Source organism: Hippocampus bargibanti, linkage group LG03 (assembly GCF_051943395.1).
Source record: "Hippocampus bargibanti isolate YZ-2025 linkage group LG03, ASM5194339v1, whole genome shotgun sequence".
NCBI lineage: Eukaryota > Metazoa > Chordata > Actinopteri > Syngnathiformes > Syngnathidae > Hippocampus > Hippocampus bargibanti.
This window is the reverse complement of record NC_142736.1, coordinates 13,829,505-13,852,166: the sequence shown is the minus strand read 5'-3', so window position 1 is coordinate 13,852,166 and position 22,662 is coordinate 13,829,505. Positions and strand designations below refer to the sequence as shown.

Below are 22,662 nucleotides of genomic sequence, written 5' to 3'. Positions count from 1 at the left end.
AAGCATTTTATCCGAATCTGAAGCCATTGTTTTTATTCTCCTGCAATGCAAGACGTCTTGGCGTGACATCACGAACTGGGGGCGGGACTTTCTGAAAATGCCCAATTCGCAGCTCAATTTTTTGCAGATTTTGGACACTTTAAGTCATTTTTATTGGTGCTTTGCATTCGACTAAAAATATCATACTGTGTGTTTTGGGTATTTTAGATGCTATAAAACGTTTTTCTGATGTCAGTTAAAAAACAAAAAAGTGACGTCGGTTGCCCTTTAATGCGTAATGCTTTGAGTCGGTGGGATATTCAGCCACCACTTTCTAAAATGGCCTGTCACAGATACTCTGATTTCCCAAAAGAAAATTTTGCAAGACTAATGAAAAGTATACAATTAGCCAAAATGCCTCAACTTAGAATACCTAAGGTAGAAACGCACTGTACAAGTGAAAGCCCATTAACCACTTACTGTCTCATTCCGAACGAAGCAGAGCAGCTGTCTTGTCGGAACGAAATGAACATCTTGATCCCAAAGCAATCGACAGAGACAGATAGATCCATGCGGCCAGTTTAATAAACAACACAAAGCACTGGTCCAAACATGAGGACCAGGAGAAATATAAAATAACGGACACCGAAGTGCGAGTAGGGGGGCAAGGGGAACACCGACCCGCGCACTACGCCAACGGTGAAAAGGAACACACACAGGACGGTGCAAAAGGCAACAACCCCAACAGTAAAGTGTCTTTGAGAGTTTTGAAAGGCAGTTATAAATTAAATTTTATTATTATTATTATTATTATTATTATTATTATTATTATTATTATTATTATTATTGTATTATTTATTTATTTATTTAGTCGGCGGGTCGATTTTCCCGTTGCCTTCCTACTTGTCGTGTTTTAGTGTTCTTCATTTTTTATTCCCTGGTCCACTTGTTTTTGGACCTGGGCCTTTTGTTTCGTTAATAAACATCCTGCAATGATCGTCTGTCTCTGTCGCCTGCTTTGGGATCCAAACATTCCACTTCGTTCCGGCGAGTCAGCTGCTTTCTGTCTCGTTCGGAACGTGACAGTTTTCCACCTCTAAAGACCAGTGCGAAGTCTGCATCACCAACCTACCTGCAAGATACTCAAACCTCCTCACATTTGGCAGGCAGGATCTTATCTTTGACTCAGAGAGAGTACTTCACCTTTTTCCGATTGAGTACAATGGTTTTAGATCTGGAAATGCCGCTTTCATTGCCCAACACCTTTTTCACACAGTACAATGCGTGCTTTTAATACTATAGAGGTCGAATGGGAACGGATTAGCGTTCAGAGTACTGTTGACGCTATTCAATTAGTGTCAATAAGATTTGAGACAGATGCATTCATGTGTTAAGATTTGCTACTTTCGTAAATGCGTGTGGCCAAAGACTAAGTAAGAACATGTTTTAGTTTGGACCTACACATGTGCGGCGGACCGACTTCTACTCATCAACCTTCTTGGCATGATTAAATAATCCAAGTGAGAATTTAGTCTTCTGCGAATTTATTTTATTTTAACAAGGATTATGATAAAACGGGCACATTCATTTGTGCAGATCCATCAAATAATGTTTTGATAAAGGTTGTAATGTCACAAAAAATGCGAAAAATTCAAGGGGTGAATCCTTTTTCAAGGTACTGCATATTCGCCATACTCTGGCGGGATATGGGTGACTAACAAACAGTATATGTAGTGAACAATGAGACTCATATACACTAGTAGAGACTGTTTCTCAATGATTACATGCTTTAAAAAAATTAAAAGAAATGATGTGAATTTTTGCGTTCAATGTGATATTTATATTTGAAAGCCATTCTCAAGAGAGCACATTGGAAACAGCCTCACTCGTTTGGCTTTAACATAAGAATCCCAAAGGTGCTCAGGACAATGAATGTCAAGAAAATCACAAAACAAAGACGATCGATAACAGCAGCAGCAAATTTCCAATCACTGAGAATGGTCTGCCCCTGTTGCTCTTTACGGAAACGTGTAGCAATATAGCGCACTTCATCAAGGATGTTGGCGATCTCTGATTCGCTGGTGCTGACTGTAGGGCTCGTATATTTGGTGAGGAGAAGCTCACCCTCACCAGCTTGTTTAACCACACCAAACTCTGGTGAGGCAGAATGAACACTTTGCGTTTTAGCTTTGACATCCATGCTGGTTGGATTGCTCTGTGTCTTGTCCTCACCTGGACACTTCATGCGCAGAAACCTGGCACACTTTTCAATGAGGGCCACACGGATCTTTGGAATCAAGCAAGAAAAAGTACAATGACTCATTAATGTTGTTCGGATGAAATCAATTGTTGAGTTATCACCAAATAACTAAGCATTTCCTTCAGTAACTTATCCTCACACGGGTTGCAGGGCATGCTGGAGTCTTTGAGCAGGAGGCAGGAGACACCCTGAACTGGTTGCCAATCCTGCCATGCATGTTTTTGGAATGTGTGAGGAAAGCGAAGGACAGAGAAAAAACCCAGGCAAGCACGGGGAGAACATGCAAACTCCAAATGGGAAGGCCGGAGTTGACATCAAACCCTGCACCTCTGCATTGTGAGGCAGACGCGCCAACCAGTGAACCACTGAGGCGCCATAATTGTGAATAAATTGTCATTGTAATTAAAATTCAAGCCTACATTTATGTGCTTGTTGTAATGGCTGTTTTTTGTTTAGATTTATTTCTTTTTCTCTTCGCTTGCACTGTTCATCTAGAGACTTTTCATTTTATATGTTTCTGTGAATGGGAGTGGAATCTTGGACAAGCCCTTCTAGCTTCATTTCCCACTTGCTCCATTTTAAATTGTGCTAAATAAGTTGGATGACAGTATAAGTTCAAGCATATTTGCAAACCAAGCATATTTCCACTCAGTAAACCACTATGTTGTGTTACTGAGTATATCAATCATGCGACTTGAGTGTAATTGTATGTTGACCAACATTTAATGCCATTTGTTGTCACATCACACCATTCCAGAGTCCCACAGCGTAGCCTCTCACTCATCTCTCTCTCTCATCTCATCTCTCTCTCTCTCTCTCTCTCTCTCTCTCACCCTCACACATATATATACACACACACATATATACATATACAGTAAAGTCTCGTTATATCGATATCGGTTATATCGATAGTACTGCTTATTACAATACTATTTCTATGAATGCAAGGAGAAAATTTACATGCCGCAGGATCGGATATATCGATAGTCCGGTTATATCGATATTTTTTCCGACTCCCGAGAATATCGATATAACGAGACTTTACTGTATATATATATATATATATATATATATATATATATATATATATATATATATATATATATATATATATATATATATATATATATATATATATATATATATATATTTCACCCTGGTGAACACTGTTACCGTGTTGTCTTACCAAAAGTGTACAGTGTCCAATACAGTACACTTTTAAGGATTTGCATTTAATTCAACAAGAACAACCAGGATAAGATAAACAAACATTAATGGTGCCGATGAGTTTCTCTCACACAACAAATTGGACACTCACCCATTTTGGCATCTTTGCTCCATTTGGGTCATGATGGTGAACTTGTAGGACCACAACAGTGAGAACCACTGAGAGCGCAACAATGACCATGGTGATGACAAAGTACTGAACTAGAAATGTGAAAGGATAGTGGAAAATATTATTGATTATTTCATTCATCCATCATACATAAAATACAAATTTCCTGATCAGTGTAGGGTAAACTAGAGCCTCTTTCCTCCGATTCAAGGTTCAAACAAATCATAGTTCAAGTGCAGATATGTAAGAGTGTTGCTGATACCTGGATAACATTTCGTTGCTTAGTTTTATTAAAGCCCTTACAACAGATTCTACAATTCTCCGCTTACCTATTAGAGGGGCAGAGTCGGAAGTCGCCGGCATAATTTCTACAAGCAGTAGCATGAAGACAATTAGGGAGAGCAGGACTGTGATTCCTGCAAATACCAAATTTCAGTTCGTGTTTCAAAACCAACCCTTCACATTCAAAAATGCTGAACATTTTTAATGTTGATTGGATGAAGTGTGGCTGTCATTGAAGGAAACATTAGTTTCATGAGACCCCAAAATCTAGTTTGTTGAATGGCAAACACTGCATCGTTACACAGCACTTTCACACCTAAGGTTTGTCAGTAATTTGTCAAAATAACAAACTTGTGTGGACTAACTAAAAGTATAGAGATTTTTAAAATACATATTGCCATAAGATGTTTCGGCCTGAATCCAGTGATGTAGGTTCGGGGGTATTGTGAAAAATTGGGCTGCGGGGGACAAAAATGACTGTCAGCATCAATTGTTGCTTTTTTCACAAGTCAAAGTGTAAAGTAAAACTCTCGCGGGCACAAATCTTACATGAACAGCCTTGGATTACAAGCAATTACTTAATTTGGAGGTCAATTCTAGTATGATAAACAGAAAAGCTTTTTATCAGGATGTTATTTGATTCACTTCTGAATGAAGGGAAGAAAAGGCGACCAATATAAATTTTCGAGTACACAGAATTTTAACAAAATTATAGGCAACAACTCTACCCAGTGTTATCTTTTCCCCTGAGTCAGCAGGCAGCAGGAAGACAAAAAGGGTCAGAATGGAGATCAGGATACAGGGGATGAACAGATTGAGTACATAGAAGAGAGTCCGTCTGCGCATCACTATGGTGTAGGTGACATCAGGATATGGTTCCGTGCAGCACTCATAAATACGGTTATTCTTCTTTCCTGAAACCACTATGAGGTAAAATGAAACATAATTGAGTGTATTAAAAAAGAAAAGTGTATGACAACATAACAAAGTACCTATTTTCATTGATGATCAATTCAGCCGGTTAAGAAAGCTGGCTGTATTTGTATGTCTCTTGGTGCTTTGAAAGAGGAAAACACAACCAAAGCCCAAATATGTTGGCAATCATTCTATTTTCAGATGTTATTGAAAGAAAATATCAAGATGTCAACATGAATTTTGGTGAGCAAAAGCAATAAATCCCTGATAATCCAGTTATTTTTTTTTTTTCTCGGTGACACATCTCCAATGAGTCGGCATTTTCACTATTTATTTCACTGTGCCACATCTAATAAAGCTGAGGACAAAACCGTCTTTGGCTGAAATATAAATATTGCCGACTAAACTTGAGGTTTCCACAAAAAGTGCCATTGTGGATGAGATTAGCAATGATACCCGATTATATGGAGCCAAGTAAGAATCCATAGATGTGATGCACAATGTCACATTATTCTTACCAACGAGGTCCCATTCTCCATTGGGAACATATTCACTGGTGTCTGCCTCGATAAGTGTTAAGTCTAAAGACAAGCCGCCATAAGTCCAGGAGCCAAACTTGAGGTCACATTTCTGGATGTCAAAGGGGAACCAGCGGATATCAATTTGGCAGGTGCTCTTAAATATCCCTGTCAGAGAAATACAGTACATTTGAATTAGGAATAAAGATGAGATCAGATCTGACCCACACAATATTGATTTTTAGGACTATGCCACCCTCAACATATGTAATGTAGGGAATGAGAAGCCAATTTCACTGCAAGATAAATTGTCCTCAAATGGTGAGTATAGTTTTGCCTTTTGAATGTTGCTGTGTCGATGACCGTTTTCTGTTTGGTAGCCTTTTACTGCGCATCTTCATCTTTATTAAGTTCATAGAGTTGCTTGTTCTGTAGCCACAAGGGGACATAAGCCAGTGTCTTCTTGTGCCGGTCCCAAGCCCGGATAAATACAGAGGGTTGTGTAAGGAAGGGCATCCGACGTAAGAGCTTGGCCAAAACAAACATGTGAATAAAACCTCTGAAGATGGACGACACTGATTCGCTGTATCGACCCCTTGAAGGGAAAAGCCGAAAGGAAAAGAAGAAGATCAGATCAGAAAGCCTCTAATAGTGCCACAATGGGGAAATTTGCACTACGAGACACATCATAGGGTGACATCATATTCATCTATTCTAAAGCAGTGACACACATGAAGTAATGACCCCCCCACCCACACCTCACCTGCAGGAAATCAAGATCAAGAGTTCATGTATTAAGAGGCAATAATAATATGGTCAATACAGCCAGTAATCGTTGAAGAGGCATGCAACATTCAAACTCAAATCCATGTACTGTATAAGAAAACTGAGAATGTATCTGAGCACAATGTCTTTCCATTGCATAGTTATTCATGAAGTCGATGGGGCATTGAATGGATGAAAGAAGACAAATGAGCGTGTGAAAGACTTCGTAATGACAGGCAAAATCAAAGACTTCTCTATAAAAAAAAGACAATCTGAAGAAATCCACAGCATTGAGAAAGTGATGGTCCAGAAGAAAGTTGCTTCAGACGAAGGCAATCAATGCAGATGAAACACAATAAGACCTATTTGTGCTGAAACTAATTCAAATGGGGCATGAAGACAGGACAAGAGCATACTTTTTCATGAAGTGTGATGTGGATGTGAAGTGTTTCCCAATGAAGGGAATAATCAACAACAGCATCTGTCACACTAATGTACTTAAAAATTGACCCAACATAACTGGACACGTAAGTTACTGAAGGCTGAATGAGGAAAAATGAATGCTTCAAGAATGCTTTTGTGCAAGTGCAAGGGTGGACTATAATTTTCCTTACTTGGAGGGATATGCAAGCATTTGCCAGAGGAGCGAAGCACAATTTTGGAAGTGAAGGTGGGATCAAATTTTTGGTCAGCACTGTGGATGACAGAAAAAAAGTGTTACTTGTTAGGCATCTTGACACTCCTATCAAAGCCATGTTTGACTGGACCTGGGAAACACTGATCATGCAAAAGAGCCAGTGAGTGAGCATGCAACAGACTGAATATTTGAATAATACCGATGTAAAATGCCAACACTCTGCAATTAAATGGAATTATGAGGGCACCAAGGCAGCAATTAAAACATTTTTTTAAAAGTCAAGTTTTTAAAAGTGAAGTGCTGTAACACTGTACAAATCCGTTCCCCTTGACTTAATAAGTAACAATAAGTTGTGTTTGATGAGCTCAGTCTGGCTGGTGTGCTAGGGGGTCCTACTTTCGAAAACAGGTGGAAAAACTGTAAGCTTCAGTATCAGTAGTTCAGTAAGGTTCAGTACAGGTTCAGTACAGGTTCAGTATCAACGCGTCATTCATCATCAACGTGTTCCGATACCCACAAACGGCAATTGCTATCACAACATGAGACTGATGAGGAAATACACAAATTCCAAGGTGAAGGGCCCCAGGCTGCCAGATCAGAGGAAGAGGTTAGACCAGAGATTGGGAGGCAAGCCTCAATGAATGCACATGATGAGATTGGGATGCCAGCCCCAATGAATGAAATGCCGAGCAAGGCAGCAACTGACCTGAGAGATAAGATCATGGCAAGAATGAAAACTGGGCAACCAAGAAACCGATCACAACGGCTATGTGAAGTACCACCTGAGAGTCGCATGGAAACTGTTAATGCAGCACTGAGGGCGAGCCCGACCGGAACGATCACGGAAACCGATGAGCTGATATACGCTTCAGCATCAGTGATCCTAGAGATGCTTGGCTATAAGAGCAACCGTGAGAACCATGAAATTGATTACCCACCATGGAAAAGATGGTTGGAGGCTAAGATCAAGGCGGCGGAGGTGCCAAACATCAGCTGCTGGTTGACATCAAATGTGCCATATACCAAGGTGATACACTCTCCCCACTGCTGTTCTGCATTGGACTGAACCCCCTCAGCCAAATAATCGCCAAGACAGGCTGTGGATACCGCCTCAGAAATGGAGCTACGATCAGTCACCGACTCTACATTGATGACATAAAGCTGTATGCTAAGAGAGAAGGGACATAGACTCCCTGATCCACACAACCAGGATCTACAGCAGTGACATCGGGATGTCATTCGGGCTGGAGAAATGTAGTCGGATGATGACTAAGAGGGGCAAGGTAGTCCACACTGAAGGGGTCTCACTCCCTGAAGGAACAATAGCAGACATTGAAAACAGTTACAAGTACCTCGGTATACCAAAAGCAGATGGTAACCTCGAACTAGCAACAAGGAAAGCAGGTAAGACAAAATACCTCCAGCGGGTGAGGCAAGTCCTAAGAAGCGAGCTCAATGGCAAGAACAAGACTCGGGCAATAAACAGCTATGCCCTGCCAGTGATCAGATACCCTGCAGGAATAATACAGTGGCCAAAGGAAGAGATACAGACCATGTATGTTAACACCCGAAAGCTCCTCACCATGCATGGAGGGTTCCATCCCAAATCCAGCACCCTGGGACTGTACACAAGCCGTAAGGAAGGAGGCCGGAGACTAGTGAGTGTGAGAGCCACTGTCCAGGATGAAACATCCAAGCTCCATGAATATATCAAAGATAAAGCTCCAACGGATGATGTACTCAGAGAATGTCGCAGACAATGGGGAACAGAGGATGAGGTGCTGGATGAGGGACCATTATGGGAGAAAAATCCCCTCCACGGGAAGTACCACCGAACAATAACTGAAGTGGCTGATCTCAAGAAATCCTATCAGTGGCTAGAGAGGGTTGGCCTAAAGGGTAGCACAGTCACTCATCCTGGCTGCTCAAGAGCAGGCTCTGAGCACCAGAGCCATAGAGGCACGGATACACCACACCAGGCAAGGTGTATATTGTGCAAACAGGCACCTGAGACAATCCAACACATAACTGCAGGTCAAAATGGGAAACACCTCCCATGGTGGGAGAGCACCCAGCAAAGATTCTGTGGGACTTCCCGATAAAGACTGGCAAGATGGTAATGGCTAACCAACCAGAATTGTGGTCATAGATAATGGGCAGAGGAAAGCCGTTGTCGTGGATGTAGCGGTCCTGAGTGATGGAAACATCAGAAAGAAGGAACATGAGAAACTCGAGAAATACTGATGGCTCAGAGAGGAGCTGGAGAGAGCCTGGAAGGTAAAGGTGACTGTCGTGCCTGTGGTGGTCAGAGCACTCGGGGCAGTGACCCCCAAACGAGACGTGTGGTTGCAACAGATCCTGAGAACAACAGTGGATATGTCGCTCCAGAAAAGCACAGTGCTGGAAACAGCACGGATACTGCGCAGAACCCTCAAGCTACCTGGCCTCTGGTAGAGGACCCGAGCTAAAAATGTGGGGACGGACACCACCCAATGGGTGGTGAGACGAGGAACTGTGACAGTTGGAAATCCCTGCTTGAAGGAGTCAACGCCACATTATCCGCAAAAAAAGCTTACTGAGGCAACACAAATGGACCCCCTTAATGCTTCTGAAGCTACAAGTTTTGTCCATAAAGGTTATGAATCGGCGACAAAGGAGAGCCTTGGCGGAGTCCAAATCTCACTGGAAACCATTCAGACTTACTGCCGGCAATTTAAACCAAACTCTGACATCGGCAGTATAGGGACCGAAGCACCCACCACAGAACTCCCAGAGGGACACGGTCAAATGTCTTCTCCAAGTCCACAAAGCACTCGTAGACTGATTGTCCAAGTTCCCATGTTTCTACGTTGGCATATGTAAACAACAATAACAGCAGCAGCACTGCTACTATCGCACATAATATAATTGGTAAAGTGGTCTTTACACCAACATTTGTCATGCTGCATTCACATCCACACTCCACATTGTACCTGTTATAAAGTAGAATATCAGGCTTCCAGAGGAGATCATCAGGAATTCGTAAAGTGTCCAAGCCATCATATTGAGCTGCATTCCATTGTAATTTATAGTCATGCCAAGACTGTCAAGCAAAGAAGTAGGATATATACATATATATTTTTTCACAATTCACATACACATGGGGTGCCATGAGAGAAAGCAGGTTATTGAAGAACTAAGTTAACCCACAGATGTGTACAATAAATTCAGTCATAAATTCTCCAGACACATAGCTACAAACTGCTGGCCTGCAGGATTCTTATACAGTACAGAAAACTGAGTTTGTGTCAGTCGTCTCCTCCCTGAGACAAACATGACTTGGCTGCAAATGTGAAGTCAGTGCATGAAAAAAATCTGTAATTCTTGGACAAAATATGTAGAGTTCTTAATTTCAGAGGGAGTCAAGTTAAGGTTGAACCACCTCACTGGAAAAAATAACAATTTAGCACTAAAAACAGAAACTAGTCTTCATATAAGGTCCAAGATTTACAAAGTGGTAAATTCCTCATTCAGGGTGCGTCATTTAAAGTGGATATGGGTCAATGGAAACATACTCGTGAAGAAACATTTCAAATGTTTTACATTTCTGATTTTAAATCAAACTGAACATATATTTGACATTGTTAATTTATAGTATTTGGACTTTAAAACCTTACCATTTGTAGCCAAATATTTGTTGTCAACACCTGGCTCTTCTCGTCCTGTGAAACGAAAAAGAAAAAAATGTTTTTGGCACCGAAGATTGATAGTTAAGATTGAGTAATTATTTTATTTAATGGCTAGTCTTGTAGCTTTTCGACAGCAATAAAATAATAAGGGACACACCACATCCATGATCTGCCTCAGGATGATGCCGACGTCAACATTAAGAGTCTCAGACTCATTGTAGACTGGTCTCTCCAGTCTACTGTATTGACGTAACAGATCTTCAAACAGTCTGGATTCACTTGGCCCTTGGATAGAAACTAAATACATACATAGTATATAATTAAACAATTTCAGTAGCCATGATCAGTATTTGTTATTTCCATCCATTTCTGTTGGACAAAGCAATTTGTAAATCTGTATTTTTAAAGATGCTTTAAAAAATAAGTTATTTCACAAGCAACCATGATTGGTGTGAAACAATCCGGACACTTCCTACAGCCTGTAATGATTCTGTTGAGATTAGATGACATTTGATTTTGTTCCATGATTTTCCCTTGTGTTCCCGTATGGTTTTGTCTTCCTCGTTTCCACCTGTTTTCAACTTTTCATCATTCTGCTCCTTTGTGTTTACCAATCGGAATGCACTTTCTTCCCTTCAGTCTTTGTTGCATCATTGCTTCTTTTGTTATTCTGCGAGTTCCCGTGTGAGGGTCTATTCCTGTTTTTGGTTCATTACCTTGTGTGGAGACCTTTGAACTCCTATTCATTTAGTCTTGATGATTCCCATATGCCTTGTTTACCCTTTTATTTTTTTCCATTTGTCCATTTTCGATTCCGTTTTCACCTCACTAGGGCGTGCTGGGGCCCATCCGAGCTGTCTTTGGGCAGTAGGTGGGGTACTTCCCGAACAACTGTCCACACTCACACTCACACTCACACCTGGGGACAGAGTGATACATGATCCTGCCACACATGTCTTTGCAGGGTTGGATAGGGAAATAGGTGACGATGAGGAGGTTGGACGTTGCACAACATCTGAAGCGCTGGAGGCTTGAAGGGCCGCAAAAAGTAGGCTAAACCAAGGAGGGGCAGGATGGATTGACCAAAATTTATTGAACAAAAATGGAAGCAGGACTACACTGTAAAACACTAACACCTGCACAAGACAGAACATGTTGAGGGAGCCGATTGGGTAAGCACAAACAGCACTGATGACGAGAAAAGGTGTCAACAAAAGGGGAACATGAGGAAACAAAGTCAAATATAACCAAACAGACATAACAGTGGCGCTGCAATGGAGGATTTGTAACTGACCAACTGGGCCAGATTTTGAGGTGGAACTACTTCTCTGAATGCATCTCCCTGCACCACTTCATTTAAACGGACTACTTTTTTACAGTATGCTAACTATCTGTACATATCACCATATTTTGTTAAATATTTCCTACAATGCATCATTGCAGCTGAGTCATTCGTGAAGTAGGATTACCATTTTGTTTGACATAGAAAGACTTTTTGGTTCATTAGGTGTGAGTGTGAGAGTGACTGTTGTATGTCTTTGGGTGCCCTGCGATTGGCTGGCAACCAATGCAGGGTGTCCCCCACCTCGTGCCCGAAGACAACTGGGATTGGCTCCAGCACCCCCCGCAACCCTAATGAGGAATAAGCGGTACAGAAAATGGATGGATGGATGGATGGATGGATAGAAAGACTTTTTGGGTCATTATTTATTTGATGTTGAATCTGGACTTTGCTGGGTAAACAAGAATGAATAAATAAGCCTATTGAGGACATCAACACGTGTTACAGTGCAAAGATTTGTGAGTGTACCGGCACATTTTTTCATTATGCCAGTTTTAGTCAGTTTAGTCAGTATACAACACACTGTGGAGAAAGTACATTGGCACAACATTGTGGCTCAGGATCATGAGATGTACAAAGCCCTATTAAAAGATACCGGTGGATTCACACATTAAGGCAGAGAGTTGTAATCCAAAATGTTAGGGTTGTTGTTTGTGTGGTGTAAAAATATTTTGAAAGGAACATCAGATATTGCATTTGTACAACAGTATTTTATCCTTTTCCTTGGTTATAATCACCAACATTTGTTACCCTAATTTGTGTAATATTGCAATTGAACACCACTGAAAATTACACTTACATGTATATTAAGAAGCCTAATGTTGTTCTATGATTTGCCAGTCAGCACTATATTTTGTTTTGTTTTCTCCTCAAATCAACAAGCCAATAGAATGCGATACAACATTTGGATTGTCCGTGTTCAGAGATCCAACTGTATTGACCGCTGCAGTGATGCATGGACTCTTAGGACCATGAAAATTGTTTAAACAAATACTAGTTCAGTGCGCACAAGTACTGTGCTACTTGGACCAGTGTTTTATAAAATTTATTGAGCCAAGTTAACAAAATGTCATTTGAAAAAAAAAACATATCTCACCAAACCAACTATGTCAAAAAAAAGTTGACATGTAGGCTAATTCTATATTTGTGGTTTGATTTGCCCATTCCATTGATGGCAAACATGGATGGAACATTGTTACATTAAAAAATGAAGGAAAAAAAACATAATAAATTTAACATGGATACTTGTCTGACTATATCTTACAAACCATTGTATTCTCTTCAGTTAAGGGGGAACATTTATTTATTTATTCATTTATGTATTTATGTCTTTATTCATTTATTTATTTATTTTAAGATCAACATGATAGTACATTAACATCCCCAGCAAATACAAACAAAGACAGTGCAAGAAAAAAAATATAAAAAAAATATCTCAATGAATTAGTTGTGACAGTTTGTTGAACAATCTTCATGGAATCTTACCTTGGAGAGTGCATGCACTCACCAGCAGAACAAGCAGCACACGATGTGTGTCCATGGTGTTCCAGAAGAGCAAATGGAGGAGAATTATGGAGCTTGGAGGGGTGTTTTTTTATAACATCTGTGGAAATGTGTGTTCGTAGAATTACTCCTCCTACCAGATTACAAACGTTATCATGGCATGCTTGAAAATGTAGTGAAAAGGTTATTGAATATAGAAAGTCATACCCTTCATAGTATATATTGTTTCATATTAGTTTTTGTCTGTGTGAAAAAAAATACACAGATAAAAGTATTAAAAGCATTTTAACATGAACGACAGACTTGTAGTTGAGGAATGTTGTTTGAATCGGCAAATGAGTAACACCCAGATGCAACCGGAGTACGCTTGACCTTGAAGTCAAAATAGAGATGGAAAACAGATGTTACCATTCCATTCACTATAAAACAAGATTTGCAGTCTTTTCAATGATTTGTATTTTACACAAAGATCACTGGTCCCAAGCCTGGATAAATACAGAGGGTTGTGTCAGGAAGTTAAAAATCCAAGTTCCGTTAATGTAGAAAAACAAGACTAAGGGGAGAATAGAAACAGGAGGCCCTACAGTGTCCCTCAGAATGCATTGAAGAAATCCATTGTCATTAGTCCTTTTAGTGTTCTAAACTTTGAAATATGACTGTTTGGATGTGGATCACAACTATGACAAAGCACAATCATTGTTCTAATAAATGTTAAGGATGTCAAACTCATTTTTTGTCGCGGTCCACATTTTAGTTACAGTTTCCTCTGTGGTGCCATTATGAATTTGAGGAAGCCATTAGAATGTTTAATCCCCTCCACATATTATATCTAGAAGGCTTTTTTGCGCCTATAATGGGCAGCATTTTCACAGCCCCACTTTGTTCAGCGGAAAGGCTGGTGTTGTTGGACAGCCTGCGGCTGGATGGAAGCGTGGCTTGAGGAGCCCGCGATGAGAAGAAAGCAACATCAGCGCAGAACGCCGATGCGTACGTGGAACTGTCGCGGCTTGGAATTGAAGCGGATTTACGTAGGACAGGAGATGTGAGACAATCTCTTTTCGTCAATGGATGCTGCAGCTTGATGTTTGCTTTCAAAACTTAGCTTGTAGCAGACCTCCACATTCCACCATGACGTCCCTGTTCCACTGGTGAAAAAGACACTTTGATCCTCTCTTCTTTCATTAAAACTGCTTCATGCAACAAAGAGGGTGCAAAAAGTGCTTAAGATTGAATGACTGTCTGTGTCTTTTGTTTTGTGTCTCATTACTTGTTATTTAATTGTTTTGTTTTTTTGTTTTGACTTCAAGATGGCACCGCGAGAGTGGCTGCCTTTACAGTAGGTCCTGTATTTTGTTTTTATACTTCTTCCTTTCCTTTCCTCTGACTTTCATCACTTTGCTGCTGTGAAATGTAAATTTCTCCATTCCGAAACTACTAAAGGCTAATCCAATCCAATCCAACAACAAATTTATGAACAAGTTTTCAAATTTGAACTAAAAATAATGACAGTGTTTTTGGTTTACCTGGGACAATTTTAAATGTTGATTCGGCCTTTAGCAAGCATCATGAAAGCTAGATTTGCTTTCGGGGGCCAAATAAAATGATGTGGTGGGCCAGATTTGGCCCCCGGGAATTCACAAGACAATAGTGCCTTAAATGAACTGCTTCTGTCATTTCCTTTGCTGAAATTCAATAGAGGATGTTTTTTTCTCTTTTATGAGATGGAAGGTTTATGACAAACAACTGTAAACCAAAGATAACCTGCCCAAAGGGCAGCCAACTGAGGAGAAAAGCAATGAACACCATGAGTTCAAAGAGGGCCATCAATGAACTGACTGTGAATTTGCTCAATCGTCCCCATGCATCTTCACTTCTTGAGTAAGTTATTGAGCAAATGTCCTATGAGTAAGATCTTTATGTGTCTCGGACTCCCACCATTTCATTTGAATCAGAATCAGAAAGCCTTTAATAGTCCCACAATTGGGAAATTTGCAAAATTGACAGTTTAGCAGATGATGGTTTTATCCATCAATCTCTGAGTTATAGGCCCAGCACGCTTCCGCTGCGCCACTCTAGTGGATGGGGCATGAGCTTCACCATGCTGCAGTTACAGAACAATAGTGACTTGCTTTCTTATTGCCTTGCTGTACTTACAGAATAGTGGTTACGAGATGGGCCGATGAGTGGTTAGTTTTAGACAACACAGCTGTTTTATGACCGATTCAAAACTGGCTTTGTGTGGCCATTAATGTAGATTTAATTAATGTTGAAATGTTTGAATTCACTCGAATACCAATTTCTTTTTGCGAGTTTTTGTCATTCCAAATTCCAAACGCACGCATCGGAAAAATCACTCAGTCTTACTCGTCTCAACCGCATGCTGATTGGTTAAAAATTCAGCGGGGGCGGGGACAAGACAGTAAATAGGAAGTGAAGCACTCGTGACAAGAAAGAAACTAAAAATTACACGGGCTTTAGTTTCGCATTTTGTTTTATTTTTTACCAAGAGCAACGTCACCGATTATGCAGACGATACGGAACCGTCGGGAGAACGATTTGACTTTTCGAACAAATACACAAAATAGGTTGGTTTGATTGAAACGTGTCCAAACCGTGTTGACATACGTCTGATAATGGCGCTGCTTGTGTGCCCTCGGGTCATCACTGCAGTTGAAGCGCCTATGATGTCACGCGAAGATTTACCTCATGCATATCCTTCATTGCACGACCGAAAACGTAATACTGTTTCTTCAGAACAATTGACAAATCTTAGTGTCTGTGAGAGCTTCATTCGTTTCTTGAATGCTTCTGATTATGGTCTGTGTAGTTTCAAAGACATTTTATTTATATTTTACAATAAAAGCAACGTCCTTGCACAAACATGGAAGTTGAGTAATGTATGAGTTCTGTTTTCTTGGTATTGGTAGCTGTGAAATTCCTTGAGCACCAATGCTCAAGGAACTCATCATTATTGTCGTTTTGTTCTCTTGCATTCGCGCATGGTGGACTTGGTAGCGTTCCATTTGTCAGTGCTCACATGTCGTGTTCCTTTTGCATGAGCAGATATTTGTTCTGTTTTTGTCAGACATCCATGACTGTTTTAATTCAACATGCAAAATCACGACATCTTTGAAAAGACTAAATGGTTATGCAATGGATCCCCCAAAAACATCCTCCAGTGCTGAAATGTCATTTGGGGAAACATTCCAACATATAATCGGTTAATACTTTTATCCACATTGAAAAACCTGGTCTGCAGCATATTCCATTTTGACTCCCTTCAATGTGATCAGTCATCGTCCAAACAATTAAAAAAACATACACACACACGTGATGTGTGTTTATCTTGATAGCGATCCATCCATCCACCCATTGATCCATCCATAAATGGGCAAGCTAAAATGTAAGAAGTGATATAACTCAGTCTGCCCTGTCTTTCAAGCGTTGTCCCATCGGTGTTCTCAGTTTAGTTTGATTCAAGACATTTCAATATGTCTAAAATACATTTAAACAGATTTTTAAAATCAATTAATGTGTCTTGAATACATTAAAAAGCCATTAAAGTTTATATGTTTTATACACCTATAAATGTCTTGTCAATGTGTTTCACATCAATGCATCCACGATAGACTAAATGCGAAACACTAACTGGAGTAAAACTGATCAAAAAGTTAAGGTCAACCCATTTTTTACTTTATGTCAAATGGACACATGCAACACACAGACATAGAAATATGCAGTAACGTTACGTGTTTTTTTTAGATTTCATCTCTTTACAGCGGTGAATTATATACCAAAGATCCAATAAATGTGTATCAATGCCACCTGTTTTTACAGCATATTTGGGTCCAAGCAGAGCACGCCACAGAAGAAAAGGCAAGACTTCCATTTAGATTTGTGGTTCTGCCTGACCCTGCAAAACTGGATTTTAGACTTTGGCCGGCCTATTGTTATGGTAGGTACATACTAATCCATGTTGTCTGTATTTGTCCTTGCTGTAGTGATGTCAACTTGTCCATAAACAATGAGCACAGCCGCTTTCTTGGTTTTCTGTACATAGATCTTGCTTCCTCTTGAGTGGTTTCCTCTGAACAAACCAAGCGCCGGGGACTATTTCCACATGGCCTACAATGTCATAACACCTTTCCTCATGCTTCGGGTGAGTATGAACACATTGTACAAAATACCTATGTGTCTTCAGATCTAAAAAATATACCAATAAACGTCATCAATGGTGAGTGGAATGACATCATTCGAAATTAAGCCCCAGAGCCACCTGGATGGGATTCTGAGGTAAATTCCTTGGTCCACCTGTGACAATTTGGTCACTCTCTTCTTGTTTTTCCTGTTAGTTGATTGAGCGCAGTCCAAGGGCGCCTCCTCGCTCCACAGTGTACCTCTGCATCATTATTTTTGTCATGGGAGCCAGCATCCACCTGGTTGGAGACTCCGTCAACCACAGACTAATTCTGAGTGGCTACAAGCTCCACCTATCTGTCAGAGAGAACCCAATCATGAGAAATCTCAAACCTGCCTCACTGGTAAGGCTCTGATTATTCTTTGCTAACCTTGTGAGCCATGTAAAACCATTTTTTTTTTCAAATTCAGTAATGAGACAGAACATACATGTTCTGTTTTTGTCGCTAAAATTGAGCTAAAATCAAGTATTGTTTGTTGAAACTATTGGAAGAAATGACTGAAAACATCCACTTATCCATCTATTTCCTAATTTACCTAAACTGTCCTTGAAAGTTTTGAAAGGCGCCTAGAAATAAAATGTATTATTATTATTATTATTATTATTATTATTATTATATCGGTTGCGGGTGTATTGGAACCTTGCCCAGCTGTCTTCGGGCGGTACGCAGGGTTGACTAAATGGCAGAAATGATTGTTTCAATCTGGTTGTTTGATGAGAGTGCCAGTGAAAATTAATTGAATAACTTTGGTATTTCACTCATTTGTAGATTATAAATATAGTTGTGTATTGTTGTAAATCCTAACAAATATAATCTATTTGCCTGGCTTGACAGTGGTCTGTCCGCTTGTGTCTTATTCACTTAAAATACTGAATAGTGTTTTTTAATGTGTGGGACAGCGCACATTTCTAAAGTCATTGGATTGGATTGGATTGGATATGCCTTTATTAGTCTCACAGTGGATAAATTTACATTTCACAGCAGTCTCCATCAAATGTGCTCGAACCCAGCACACTTCAGGTTTTGAATTGTTTAGACATTTCTTCCAAATAAACTGAAGCCTCCGTGGTTTGTAGGTTATGCAAAGTTCTACAAGGTGCGCAACCTGTCTTTCTGATCTGAGTGGGTGTAAGCACAAAGTTGAAAGCTACTGAAATAATGAGTCGTGAATCTACATTAAAACAATTACCTGCTCATTCAAACCTAGTATTACCTCTTTCAAACAATCTCCAATGTATAATGTGGGGTATATTGGATTTTGAAGGTATGGGACTGTTCTTATTCATTTAGCCATAAAAAAACAGTTTAAAAAAGTAAATAGAATTGTAAGAAATGTAAAACGTTTTATTGAGATTGTTATATGATCTATGTTTTTGTTTTGATGTCTTGACCAGACGAGCTCAATGTGACCATGTTTTCCCTTTTCTAACTGTTCTAAAAAAATTCAAAAAAAAAAGTAAATAGTAAATTATATAACCCACACTATTGTATTAGATTACACTAAGAGAAAGTGTCAAAGCAAAAATGGGTACTTTTCATATACATTAAACCCAAAACTGTCTCCACCCAGAGTATTTGTATTTTTTATTTTGTTTATTCTATTATTGTGAAAGCTTTGCCCTGCTGCAATGCATTTTGTCTTCCATTAACACTAAAGTGTGACTGCAGTCTACTCGACTTCTTTTCCTTTCGGCTTTTCCCTTCAGGGATCTCCACAGCGAATCAGTGTCCTCCATCTAATCCGGTTTTGTGCATCCTCATCTCTCACTCCAGCTACCTTCATGTCCTCTTTGACAACATCCATTAGGTCTTCCTCTCGGTCTCCTGCCTGGCAGTTGAAGGCTCAGCATCCTTCTCCCGATATAGTAACTCTCTCCTCTGGACATGTCCAAACCATCTCAGTCTGGCTTCTCTCGCTTTGTATCCAAAGCCTCTAATATGAGTTGTCCCTCTGATATATTCATTCCTGATCCTATCCAATCTGATCACTCCCAAAGACAATGAATGAATTATTAGTATTTCCAAATTTCCAAATAAACAAAACCATAGTGATTGCCATAATAATAACTATCATAATAATAATAATAATGATCATATAAAAGTAATAGATTTGGATTGAAACGTTTTGTCATAAATATCACAATATTCATCATTTATGATTCACAATTGAACATGATCCAACATCATACAGTCACATTTCCTATACCGCTATACACACAAAAGGGAAAATGCAGTAGGTGTCACTGTTACTCAAGACAACGACGCTGCATTTATTTGTGCTAATTATTGGGGGCTGGGGTGTGTGTAATTTATGATACATACATTTTAATAATTTTAACTGCTTGTTTATTTACAGATTGACTCCTTTGAGTTGCTATACTATTATGATGAACACTTGGGACATTTAATGTGGTGAGTTGCAATGATATTCATGAGAAAATAACGTAATGGCAATACATTAATACAGTGTATAAAGTGTATTCATCGTGTGTGTTTTACCATCAACATGAAAGTGAAGCATTTGACACAGTGAGGCTGGGAAAAAAAGAAAAGAAAAACATAGAAGACAAGAAGAAAAAAAATATCTCATGGTGTAATTAGAGGAACAAGCAACCGTTCTTTATCTTTTGGGGCGCAGTATATTCTTGAATCACTGACTTAGATTGATGTCAAGATTTGAACTCTCAGTCTATCAGTCTTGGAATTTAAAATAAGGTACTTTGTGGCGATGCAAGATGAAAAGGGAAAGAATGGATTCATACAAATATACCGTAGAACTCGGCATAAATATTCCCCGGAAACGGGAATCTATGACAATAACACGTGCAGTGCATTTCATAAGAACCCATCCTTGGTTTTTTTAGGTATATTCCCTTCTTCGTCACTGTCTTCATCTACTTCACTGGCTGTTTCATGGAGCCTACAGATCAAACGATTCCACTGACAGGCAAGCTGCTACTTGGACCGAGTGCACTCTATTACTGGTCAGTTGCTCATCATGTCGCTCAAAAGTAGATTTGTTTTGTCTTTTGTGAATGTTAATGTGGTTTTAATGTGCAGTCCAATTGTGGCCTGAATTTATTTGTTTCTTTAACACCGCAGGTACTTGGTCACAGAAGGACAAATCACTGAACTCTTTCTCCTCACTTTCTTTGCGATGGTGATTCTGGTAATTTATCAAAGGCATAATGGCCTGAGCCCAGACAGCAATGGCCTTTTCTTGTTCCATAGTTTTAGTGTGACTGTGCTTCTTTTGATCTTCTGGGTTGTCTATCTATGGAATGACCCGGTGCTGCGCAAAAAGTATCCTGGGTTAGTGTATGTTCCGGAACCTTGGTCGTTCTACATGTTACATATCATGAAAGAGCAGTAATCTAAACTATTGGTTTGAAATTGTATTGCTTTTTCCTCCTTTCTTTTCAGTGAAAACAGCCTGTGATCAAGGAACAAAATTCTGTTACTCTTTTACAATGTGTTACAGTTATTATGTGTTTGTTGTTGAATTTGCTCACCGTTTTTCTCAGATTGTGTTTTTGAAATCTCGTTAAGGCAGAAACCATGTTTGCTTGTGTATTCAATACTCATTGTCCTGGCTGCTCACCACTGTGCTGACCTCATTAATAAAAGAGGAATGGAATCCACAAAATCAGCGCTGTTGTGGATTACTGTCAAGAACCTTTGATCCCAAGAAAACATCGGAACTCTTAACAAATTTGCCACTGTCTTTATTGCCCATCCATCTATTTTCCAGACTGCTTAATCCTCATTAGGGTCGCACGGGGTGCTGGAGCCTATCCAAGCCGTCTTCGGGCACGAGGTGGGGGACACCCTGAATTAGTTGCCAGCTAATCACAGGGCCCACAAAGACAAACAACCATTCACGCTCACACTTACACCTCGCGACAATTTTGAGTGTTCAATCAACCTGCCATACATGTTTTTGGAATGTAGGAGGAAACCAGGGGACCCGGCGAAAACCCATGCGGGCCTGGGAGAACATGCAAACTCCACACAGGGAGGCCGGACCGGGTCTTGAACTCACGACCTCTGCACTGTGAAGTCGAAGTGCTAACCACTTGACTACCAGGCTGCACTGTCTTTTTTATTTGTTTAATTTTACAGTGCAGTGTTTAAGTATATTTTGCGATTGCACGTATCCATCCGAAACCTCCCATGTTGATCTAACCTAACTGTAAAGTGTCCTTGAGAGCTTTGAAAGGCGCTTAAAATGTATTATTATTATTATTATATCTAATGTTAATTGTTAGGCAAACACGTCGTTGTGTCTATTTAAAAGGGAGGAACAACGATTGATGCCAGTTACATGTGCAGGACATACTGCATACAAAGTGCCTTGAAAAAGGTGTCCGTACCCACTGGAATTTGTTCGCATTTTTTGACCCGACAGATTATAATTACGTAGGGGACCTGGTTCATGAGTGAGGGAAGAATGGATAAGCAGAATGGTGTCGCGTCTGCAGTGATGTGTACTGTACTCTTAATCATTCTGATGCGCTCTAAATGAAGTTGAGCTAAATGGTGTATCTCTTGATTTACCAGTTAGTCAACGTTTCCACCTTAAACTATTGGGCTCGGGCATTTGATTATGATTGTCCTGGATGTCTTTCTTTACGAGGAGTATCGGGAGTTACTGAGCTGCTCAAGAGTCTCAAATACACACCACAGGCAGAAGATTTGATTTTAGTACCACGTAACAGCATGTGCAGTATCGTCCAGCTCCAAATTATTGTGCATATTTTGCCCTAACTCTAATATGATTCATTTTGTTGGCTCGGGCATCTGATTAGGATGCCTCCCTGCTGAGGTGGTGGTCTGGGCATGTCTCACTGGCAGGACCTAGGACACGCTAGAGAGACTATGTCACCCAGCTGGCCTGGGAACGCCTCGGGTTACCCCACGAAGCGCTTGAAGAAGTGACTGGGGAGAGGGAAGTCTGGGCTTCCCTGCTCAAGCTGCTGCCCCCACAACCTGACCCGATAAGTGGCATAAAATAAATGGATTGATTGTTTTTTTGTTTTTGGATTCTTACTGATTTTAGTTGACTCACTCAACTTTTTTATGATGGATGTCAAGATAACCGTTAATGTTGGTTTGACATTATTATACATCCTAATAATTTCCGACCATCCGTTTTTCTTTTTTTAAATGCAGTTTATTCAATTCAGGGTTGCAAGAAACTAGAGCCAACCTTAGTTGACAGCGCATGAGACATTTTCTGGGCCCAAATCGAGACAAAT

At 40.0% G+C, this 22,662-nt stretch overlaps 2 protein-coding genes and 1 pseudogene across 7 annotated transcripts; 2 read left to right on the top strand and 1 right to left on the bottom strand.

The window, feature by feature from the left end:
- Positions 1–1,506: 1,506 nt before the first annotated feature.
- On the bottom strand, positions 1,507–13,251 carry LOC148900411 (neuronal acetylcholine receptor subunit alpha-7-like). Of its 3 annotated transcripts, XM_088992083.1 has the most exons (11): positions 13,188–13,251; positions 10,518–10,657; positions 10,349–10,393; positions 9,665–9,774; positions 6,670–6,749; positions 5,291–5,458; positions 4,586–4,780; positions 3,905–3,991; positions 3,558–3,667; positions 2,212–2,266; positions 1,507–2,133 (listed from the first exon to the last, which is right to left on the bottom strand). In XM_088992083.1, the coding sequence occupies exons 1-11, from the start codon at positions 13,240–13,242 to the stop codon at positions 1,862–1,864; spliced, it is 1,317 nt and encodes a 438-aa protein (XP_088848209.1). In that variant the 5' UTR covers positions 13,243–13,251; the 3' UTR covers positions 1,507–1,861. The 3 variants fall into 3 exon arrangements, with proteins under 3 accessions (XP_088848209.1, XP_088848206.1, XP_088848208.1); XM_088992080.1 differs by having other exon boundaries at positions 1,507–2,266; XM_088992082.1 differs by having other exon boundaries at positions 1,507–2,266; positions 3,905–3,943.
- Positions 7,955–8,794, top strand: LOC148900412 (uncharacterized; annotated as a pseudogene).
- A 2,372-nt stretch (positions 13,252–15,623) lies between the features above and the next one.
- Positions 15,624–22,309, top strand: cln6a (CLN6 transmembrane ER protein a). Of its 4 annotated transcripts, none has more exons than XM_088992087.1 (8): positions 15,624–15,790; positions 17,043–17,160; positions 17,266–17,364; positions 17,558–17,746; positions 19,111–19,269; positions 19,761–19,816; positions 20,269–20,388; positions 22,213–22,309. In XM_088992087.1, the coding sequence occupies exons 1-8, from the start codon at positions 15,729–15,731 to the stop codon at positions 22,226–22,228; spliced, it is 819 nt and encodes a 272-aa protein (XP_088848213.1). In that variant the 5' UTR covers positions 15,624–15,728; the 3' UTR covers positions 22,229–22,309. The 4 variants fall into 4 exon arrangements, with proteins under 4 accessions (XP_088848213.1, XP_088848210.1, XP_088848211.1 ...); XM_088992084.1 differs by lacking the exon at positions 22,213–22,309 and adding an exon at positions 20,507–22,204; XM_088992086.1 differs by lacking the exons at positions 15,624–15,790; positions 22,213–22,309 and adding exons at positions 15,805–15,941; positions 20,507–22,206.
- The last annotated feature ends 353 nt before the right edge of the window (positions 22,310–22,662 follow it).

Excerpts from the sequence above, each read along its gene's own strand:
- LOC148900411 (XM_088992080.1), bottom strand. The coding sequence starts at position 13,242 with ATGGACACACATCGTGTGCTGCTTGTTCTGCTGGTGAGTGCATGCACT. Across the intron at positions 5,459-6,669 it reads ATGCTTGCATATCCCTCCAA|GGATATTTAAGAGCACCTGC; the intron begins GTAAGGAAAATT and ends TTTCTCTGACAG. Across the intron at positions 2,267-3,557 it reads GAGCAAAGATGCCAAAATGG|ATCCGTGTGGCCCTCATTGA; the intron begins GTGAGTGTCCAA and ends TTGATTCCAAAG.
- cln6a (XM_088992084.1), top strand. The coding sequence starts at position 15,729 with ATGCAGACGATACGGAACCGTCGGGAGAACGATTTGACTTTTCGAACA. Across the intron at positions 17,365-17,557 it reads CACCTTTCCTCATGCTTCGG|TTGATTGAGCGCAGTCCAAG; the intron begins GTGAGTATGAAC and ends TTTTCCTGTTAG. Across the intron at positions 19,817-20,268 it reads CACTTGGGACATTTAATGTG|GTATATTCCCTTCTTCGTCA; the intron begins GTGAGTTGCAAT and ends TGGTTTTTTTAG.